A 9346-nucleotide genomic window follows, 5' to 3' on the forward strand; every position below is an offset into this window, starting at 1 on the left:
TTTCAAAGTTTTTTTTTTAAGGCAATATGGCTTCTACCTGACTCTCCCTCTTGGGATTCATCCATGGAACCCAGTCACCATACTGTGAAGGAACTTAGTCCACATGGAGAGGAACCAAAGTTCCCCACTGTCACACCCAACTGACAAGCAGTCAGCACCAAGTTACCAGCCATGGGAGCGAGAGCCATCTTGGAAATGGATCCTCCAACCTGCCGTGAGCTGCCCCAGCCAATAATGCATGGAGCAGAGACCAGAATGTCCTACTGAGTCTCACCCAATTGCAGATTCGTGAGCAAAATAAATGATTGTTGTTTTTTGATGTCACTAAATATTGTTGTGTAGTAATAGATAACACAAACCTAAGATAAAAGGAAATCCCTGCTGCAATTGTCCTGGGAGCTATAATGGTCCTAAAGATCTCCTTTTGTACCTTCTTCTCTTTTCTCCTTCTCCTGGTTGCATTAGCAGTATGAATGAAACTGGACCTAAATATAAATGTTTAATAAAATAATTACTTAAGTTTTCTCCAAAAGCAGGGAAGGGAAAATTCTAGCTTAGAGGGAGCAACTTTTTTGGACTTTGTCCTTTTGTAGGATGTCATTATCCAATAAAATATGGCATTTCTTTACTTTTCCTTCCTATGTCTGAGAGTTCATTTTTGGAAGTATGGTAGCTCCAAACTTCCAGTCAGTAATAGGCAATATATTTGCACACATTCTGGAACAGTATTTTCCATGACAAAGAAGGGAAGTGGGTGAGCCAAACTGCATACATGTGGTCTATTAATCCTTTTCTACATAAAATATAAAATACAGGATCTAAAATGTTAGTTGGAGCAGTGGCAGTAGGGGAAAGGAACATACACCATCTTCCCCAATGCTTGAGGGTTCCACTTTGATTTGAGGCACTAGCAGAAAGATTAAGAGGTTACATTTAGAAATGGCTCCTGCTCAAGTCTTTGGTTGCCTTTTATTTTAACCTTGTTTCATTGGACCAGTGCAATGCACATCAAGGCCTGGACAAATATTTGCAAATTGTTTGAACTTTGTTCTGTGCCCTTCAATATTTTTAGGAAATCAATTTGGGGCTTTAAAGAAGTTTGAAGATTTGGTCACCAAAACTGGACTGAATTTAGGACTAAATGCTAAATGAGTGATAAGAACACAAGGGAGTAAAGATATTTGAAAGTCTCGCAGGATCTTTTGGAAAATGATTATGGCTGTATGATGAACTGCATATATATTTACACCTAAAGTAATCCTTTTGAAGTTGTTCAAGGTCTGAAGGCCTTTTGGAAGATATTTACTTGCAGCCAGCTACCATATGATCTGCCTTTGCTGTGCTGTTTCCTTCCCCTCCCCCCTAGCCTCCCCCATTATTTCTAATTTGCTATCTGGTTGTTCTTTCTCATTCTGCATATCTCCACCTCGTGTTCTCTCTGTCTCCCCCCTCCAGCTTTCCTCCTGGAGGGATCTGAGTGAGGAAGTGAAATTCTTTGGGGCTGGTTCACTTGTGAAATCGCGCAAAGGGAGTGTGGGCAAGGGTCAGGGCTGGGCCATACAGCTGCTGGCTGCTTTGGAAAGCCTTAGGAAAATGAGTTTTGTAACTTACGTGCTAACGGGACCCAGATAGGGCAATCTCTCAGGGGAGCCAGAGGATGGAAGCTTCCAGGTGGAGGACACCTCTCTGGCTCGCTCAGGATTTGGCTGCCCAATTCAGGTTTGATTTGGTAGTCATTTATCCTCTGCTTCCTCCACTTCCTCAGCTGAAAAAATGGGGTCACCACTTCCTAGCCAACATCACGTGGTGTTACGAACAGGAGCAAATAACGATGACAAGCAGTTTACAGCTACAAGAGTTAGAGGTATCGTAAATACCAGAGGTTTGGATTTCCTTTGCCTGGCAAAGATTATGAGGCAGGAGCCAGAACTCCTGGATTCAAAGCTCAGTTCTACTACTTCCCATTTAGGGGACTTCAGGAAATTTATTGGGCTGCCTCCTGCCTCAGTTTTCTCACTGAAACACAAGGCTAATAATCAACCTACCTCATAGGTCTATTTCAAGGATTCGATGGGGCGATATTGTTCATGAAGTACTAAGTATCCGGTAGCCTAAATAAATGTCATTTATTACGTGTTTCATCCACTCAGTCCTCATTTTATTATCTAATAAACATCACCAACCCATGACCAAAAGACTAGAATTATAAGAGAATTCTAGAATGAGAGGCAAAGTCTCCCTCATTTTACAGACAAGAAAAAAGAAATACTGTGAACTTGAGTACCTTGCCCAGGGCCACTCAATTCTTTAGTGAGAGAGGGGGAGTTTGAGTTCCCGTCTCCTGATTGTCAGGTGAGGGCAAATCATTTTTACTCCTTAAGGCATTTTGGTATCTCTATCCCCAGATAACACTTTCTTGTCAATTTAAACCCCAATGCCAGTTCATTCCATCAAGCAGAGCATTCCCTCAGTCTGTGCCTACCATCAAACCAGCAGATACCTCCCCTCCAAAAGGTCTCCAGAGCCCCCCACGGAAAGGGGCTGCAGGAAAGGCAAGGGTAAGGTTTTCTTGCTTTCTCAGAGACCTGAGGAAGCCATTAATGGGGACAGCAGGTGAGAAGGGAGGCCAGCGAGCAGCAGCTGCTGTAAAGGTTGCCCTAGTAACCGTGCAGGCTCCATTCAGGAGGCAGCCCAAGTCTAAGATGCAAAACGATCGCCTTCACAGGAGCACAAAGGAGCTAGAGGAGTCGAGATATGGCCAGGAGAAAGGCAGCCGCGGAGCAAGGAGGGGGCTCATGCTGTCAGTTGCATCTTTCCACCTTCCATAGAAGTTAGAGAAAGAAAGAGAAAATAGCTCTTTGAATCATCTGGCCTTTGTGAACCATAAAAACCACCCATTTAACATGAGCCCCTTTGTGGGAGCAGAGGGAAGCTGGCGCCCCTCTGTTCACCAGCCTTATTAAACAATATGCCAGGAGAGGGGGCAGAAATCCCAAACCTTGCAACTTTATGGGGGTCCTAAACTCTTCTTGCTCGCTCTCTCTTATTCAGACCGGTGACAAAGACCATTTGCTACCAATTTATTGGAAACTTTTTTTTTTTCACAGCTTGAGCTGCTTAAATGCAGCAAGCCCCCACCCCCCAAATTGTTGTCAGACACTTGCTGAATGAACCAGGCTCAATTATACTCTCTCCACAGGTTCAGCTCACACTGTGACCCTGCATGGCTTCCTGCTATTCATATGTGTTACTTCCCCTTTGTGGTAATGGCTTGTGGCACTTAGCCAGAAAACATTATTAATTTCAGAAGTGGACTAACAACAAACCCACAGTGAAACGAGAGGAAGTGCTGGGGGAGGCCAGCTGTCTGCCTGAGCTGAGCAGTAGGAACTCAATGTATGCAGGTTCTAGAAGGCAAGGAGATGATAATCCACAAAGAGGAAATGCACTAAAATTATCCACGGCCTACATTTTTTTTTTAAGAAAAAGAAGAAAGGAAAAGAAAAAGAGAAAAGAAGGAGGGGATGGGGGAGGCTCGCAGCTACTTGAGCTGCAGCTGGACAGGAAATTGCTAACGCTGCTTGCAAATCCCTACTTTGAACAGGCAGTTTAGGGAATGCCAGGAGCGGAAACGGTTCAGAACTGGATTAACAGGAGCCAAGTTGAACTGCAACCCACTTCTCCTTTCTGAGCTCCTGCTGACTTGGGGCACCCAAATAGAAGAGAGTGACTGGTATTTTTCTGCAGTTTCTGCTTGCCTTTTATACATGCTTAGCTGCTGAAAATCACACTGAACAGTTTGATTCAATTGCCATAGAAAGAGAGCCACTTTCCTCTTAAAATGCAGATTATCAAATAATCCAATGGATATTCAATGTTCCATGTGGGTGAAAGGCTCATCTTCCTTGCCACCTTAGATGAAGAGACTTGAGTTCACATGAAAAGGGCCCACAAGATAGGTGAGATATGTTCTAGTTTTGCCTCTACATGCTTGCCCTTTACTTTTGGGGTTTGGATGTTTTACGCAGGGGGAGATAAGAGGTCTCAGACAAAAATCACCGGATATTATGCAATTACTTTGAATGAAGCTTTTCAGAGTAACTTCAACCAGCCTAGCACAAAGCACATTAGAGCGAAAGTTTCATCTCAAGTGCCAAAGTGGATGGATTGAGTTCTAAAGCCACATCCAGTCTCAGTGAGTGCGCTTAGAAATGTCTTGCATGGGAATGAGAAGGGAGACATCATTACCTGATTATTATTCTCATAGTAGGATAACTTGCAGGTATAATTGCTTTCTCCCCAGCATTTCTAAGCATTCTTTACAAGGAAGGAGAAAGGTTAGCACTGTGGCTGTCACCTTGTCACTCTGGTAACCCTCTTTATTACCATTCATGAATATCCTAATCTCATACCTTTGACAAGGTATACTTTATGCATTCAATTTTCTTCTTTGTCCCTATGATTTTCCTGAATAAGTTGGAATAATATTCATTGAGAATATTCTCCATATACATGATGCAGCCAGTTCATTCTATGATGTCAGTTTATTTGAAGCAAAGATTAATTTCATAAACGGCACATGAAAGACATTCTGAGAATAGCTTCAAATATTAGAATTTGTCCTGCTAATATCCCCCATGTACCTTACAAGCTGATATTATAACAGTGCCCACTGAAAAATTTCTCCTAAAATGTGAACTTCACATGTAGGTACTGCTAAAGAGATCAAACACAATACCAGTCAATAGCCAAAATAGTTATTTATTAATAATTTAAGGTTTTAACTTTCTTATAATAAATGCCAGCTCAAAACTTTACAACATGAACATAATGGAGCAACTTAACTCTCCCTTCTTCACAATCATGTTTTTTACCTATCAAATGGGTACCCATGCTCACACACACACTTCCAGTTTTATACAAATTTTTTTAAAAAAGGAAAGAAACCAACCCAAAGTATTGCATTTGAGGTGACACTCCCTGAAGAATTTTGTACAGAGGTAATATACTGCTTAGCACAGCTGAAGTTAAAAAAAAAAAAAAAAAGTTAGCCCATGATTTCTGTGTTTTTCCCAGATATCCCCTTTGAGACAACACAAGCCAAAATATTTACAAAGGTAAGGCATAGTCAAACTACATTATAGAAAAAAAAATTACAAGGAAGATATATGAAAGAGACTAAAGACTGCACCCTAACAAAGTCTTAGTGATAACATCGTCCATGAAAAGGTCATTCAGAATTGGTAAGTCAAGCATGCTGCAAATATACCCTTTGGATTAGAAAAGAGCAAAATTTCCTAGTTTTTATTTTAAGAAGTGGCATACCGCTCTTTCTCCCTTTGGATGATTTCTCTTAAACCCATCAAAGAAAAAACAAACACAATTCAAACAAACACTGTCAAAGTGATTTAAGATCAAATATTTACAATAATTAAATGGAGTATCTTTTTTTTTGCAAACTGATACCACAAATACAGAGCTTGAAACCTCTCTTTGGCTCCTCTATATGCAAAATTGAATCAGTCTTCACTGAAGACAATAAATAGTTCCGGATGCAAAAGGAAACAGCCATTCAAGGCCCTAAAGAACACAGGCTCCTACCCTACCATTTGGTCCTACCCTATATACCTGGAAGTCCTCGAATTCCAGTCCCTGCATGGGTAGGCTGTTCACACGGGTGCAGAAAACCTACTGCCTATGTCTATACAGTATGTTCTGTTCTTCCAAAGGGAAAGGAGCAAATCTCTCCCTTTGTGATAACCAATTCCATACTTGGTAACCTTGTCTAATACAGACAATTGGTGTCATTTGGGCACCTGAGGCCACACACAAAGAAAGCAGCCTGAGTGATGCTGCTAAGAGAAACTGTGGAAGGAAGAAATACACCCCAGTGAGGTGGAACCCCTTCACGTGGATTGCAGGGAGTCCACCTGGTAGACATTCTGGTTGGAGGGAGTGGTGAAATAGAGCTGCTGAGCTGGGACCCGGTTGTCACAGGGGCTGCTCAATCCCAGAGTCCTCTCGAAGTCTAGCAGCTGGCCCATGAAGTTGAAGTTGGGGGAGATGTTGGATTTCTTCATCTTGACAATGTCATAGGCATCGTTCATTGACAGATTGAGCTTCTGCATAAGGTAAGCCACAGTCACAGTGACCGAGCGGCTGATGCCAGCCAAGCAATGCACCAAGACACCACAGTTTTTGCCCCGAGCTTCATCTGTGAACACAGAAAAAGAAAGGCAAGATTTCAGTAGAACAAAACCACCCTGTGTGAATGATCAGTCTAAACACTGATTTTAAAAAAAAATTTTTTTTTAAGATAAATAATCGCGTGTGGAGGTTGAGCCCCGCAGGCAGCAGAAAATGTATCATTGAGATAAAACATGTACACTGGGGCACAATTACATATTTCAGATATTTTCTGAAAAGGGAGCTTTTGTATTAAGTTTCTACCAACAAAAAACTCCTTAATGTGTGCATTCTTTGCCTCAGCATGTGAATACCAGCAACCCTGCAATATGGTCGTGAATGCCTTTTATACAGACAAGCAGACTGCAAGGGTCTATTAAATTATTCTCCAACTGTTGTGCAGCTAACAATGGAGGTATTCAGGCATTTTAAAAGAGAGAGGGAAGTCACAGGGGACAGCCCATTAGGAGGAACAGGATGTCGACATGGCCTGAAAATGAGTTCCTTTGTAAAAGGAAATGCATTACAATGCCTGGAGATTCGCTTCTCGCAGGCTTGCAGCCCACAGTTCTTCCTGCCGGGTTCATGTTACCGCAGTGTCTCACTGTTACTGGTATCAGTGTATCAGTCAACTGGATCACAACATTTAGCATTCATACCTCTTTTCAACAATTAACGATATCTCCTAAAATAATTCCTAGGTCTTTTGAAACTATAAAGCAATGCTAGAACTCCTATCTACACTGAGAACTTCCGTCGTTGAGCCCTTCCCGTGGAGACCTTCCCGGGAGTCCAAAGACTGCGGGAATATTTTGTTATCTGATTATCAACCTTGATCAAATGACTGAACTCAAAGTTTCCAGAAACAGAAAGCATTTCACAGATACATCTGTGGTCTGCAGTCATGTCAAAAGCATTTTTTCTTTCTTCAGCAGGAAAATAAACCTGTGTTAAGAACACTCTGGGAACTTTAGAGACCTGCAATCCGACAAATTAGCAAGCAGTAAGAACGATTAAAAGCTTAAACTCTATGAGTGGCTGAGAGTTCTGCACTTGAAAGTCAGAGCAATGACTGTTCATTAGCCTCACCTATGAAAGAAATGGCCTCAGGGAAAAACTGGGACAGGTTTTGGCTCCAGTGATCCGAGATGGGGATCTGCTTGTATTTAAACTCTCCTGCGTTCTCAAAGAGATTCGGCAAATTGGGGGTGACGTTCAAGATGTACTTGATGCCGAACTCCTCCAACACGTCCAGGTTGGTGGAGTCCTTGGCACAGCCTAGATAGAGGAAGGGCAAAATCTCCACCGGAAAAGAAGGCTGGCTGTTGGACAGCGGGCTGCCGTCCGAGTCCGTGGCACTATTGGGATCTCGGTCAAGGTCAGATTCAATGTCCGAGGAGGAGTCGGAGCTGATCCGCAGGCCTCCGAGCCCCAGCACTGGCAACGGCGGTGAGCTGCTACTACACGAACCGTCTAGATTGGTCTCGCAGTGCAGGGCGAACTCGGCTTGGAACTTACTGAAGCCACCTGCCAGGACGAGAAAAGCAATCTTGTAACCTGAGCTCTCGTAGTAGTTTTCACAGCTCCGGAGAGCCGCAGCCGGGCGCAGGAAACACCACGAATACCTAATGAACCACCCTACACACAGTCAAATAAACGAGGAACACACTAAAACGTGCACCCTCCAGAGTGGAACAAACCGGCTGCCTCCCGCTCGGAGCTCTTATTGAGGACGGAAACGCACAAAATGGCAACTTTTCTGAATATTTCGGGACGTTAGGAGGTATTACTCTGCACCCAAAAGACCTGTCCCGTTTTGCAAATCTTAATACAAAGTCAAAAAGTAAAGAACAGGGGAAGGTGGCGGATGTTCCGGGTAGAAAGGGGAGAGCTCACTGGAAAGAAAGGGCCCGCGCTAGCGGCCGGAAGCGGGAGGCTTCTGCGCCGGCCCGGCTCGCCAGTGCAGAACGCACGACGTTTGCCATCCCGGAGCGGGTGACCTGGCCCTGGCCGGGCAGTGCGACTCCCAAGCTCTGGCGGTGCGCAACAGGAGCATTTCTATTCCGCGCGCACTGCCCGCAGCCCGTAGCCCGTAGCCCAGCGCCCAGCCCCGCGCGCAAAGCCCTGGAAACGTACCTTCCAGGTAGAAAGCGCGGCAGCCCTCGTCCTTGAGCTTCTTGAGCAGCAGCCCGAGCACCGACTCGCCGCCGGTGTTCTCGTTCCAGTCGCTGCTGCTCTCATCGTAGAGCACAACCGTATCGGTGCCACAGCGCCTGGTGAAGCGGTCCCGGTCCTCGCCGCGAGTGAAGAGCGCGCGCACCGGCAGGTTGCCTTTCTGCAGGCGCCGCAGCATAATGCCCGGGATAGCCACGTTGATGGCCGACTCGATGTGCGACGACTCGTACAGCTCTTGCGGCCGGCAGTCCATCAGCAACAGCCGCTCGTTGCCCAGTTCCAGTTGCTCGTTGAGCCACGCTACTGTCTTGCTGATCGCCATTTCAGACGCGAAGGGCGCGGGTCTGAGCGTATCTATCATGGGGGTCGAACTGCAAGCAAGGGCAGGATGCCTACCAGACGCCCCTTGGGGCAAGCATAGGCCGAGCACGCCGCGCAAAGCCGCAGCTCACAGAGCAGGGTATGATTCCGCCTTGCCCTTCCCAAGCCGGGGTTAGCGGTTGGGGAAAGCGAGACCGAAGTGAAGCCGGCAGTTGCCTCCGCACTGGTTTGCAGCGGCTCTTGGTGTCAATGAATCTCTGTGAATGAAGCTGCCCAGACAGTTTTGTCCCTCCCCAGCGAATGAAATCCAATTAATTCGGACTCCGTGCTACTGAAAAACGAGGGGAGGGCAAGTCCAGCGGCTCCTAATCCCTCCCTCCAAAGCTGCACCTCAAATCCAGCCGGGCGTCTTTCTCATCGGATTACTCAAGGCTCGGTTGGCTCCCGGTCTCTTGGACTCAGCCCTCGCACACCCCCTGCGCGAGGCAGCTCCTCAATGGATACAAACAGCGAACGTCTCAATGGATACATTCTCCAGGCCAGCCAATGAGCGCGCTGCGGAAGGGGCTGTTGCCGTGGGGACGGGCCGGCTGGAACAGGTTGTGTTGATGAATTGTTAATGAGTTTGTCATTCACAAAAACGGAAAGGAATTTCCGCTCCGGA

General features: G+C 45.4%; 1 protein-coding gene across 1 annotated transcript; it reads right to left on the bottom strand.

The window, feature by feature from the left end:
- Positions 1-4741: 4741 nt before the first annotated feature.
- Positions 4742-9274, bottom strand: DUSP6 (dual specificity phosphatase 6). The gene is made up of 3 exons (XM_004459834.5): positions 8323-9274; positions 7276-7713; positions 4742-6214 (listed from the first exon to the last, which is right to left on the bottom strand). Exons 1-3 carry the CDS (start codon positions 8720-8722, stop codon positions 5907-5909), a joined length of 1146 nt encoding a protein of 381 aa, XP_004459891.1. The 5' UTR covers positions 8723-9274; the 3' UTR covers positions 4742-5906.
- Positions 9275-9346: the final 72 nt, after the last annotated feature.

The sequence above is a fragment of the Dasypus novemcinctus genome, chromosome 12 (genome assembly GCF_030445035.2).
Source record: "Dasypus novemcinctus isolate mDasNov1 chromosome 12, mDasNov1.1.hap2, whole genome shotgun sequence".
In the NCBI taxonomy this organism is placed as follows: Eukaryota; Metazoa; Chordata; class Mammalia; order Cingulata; family Dasypodidae; genus Dasypus; species Dasypus novemcinctus.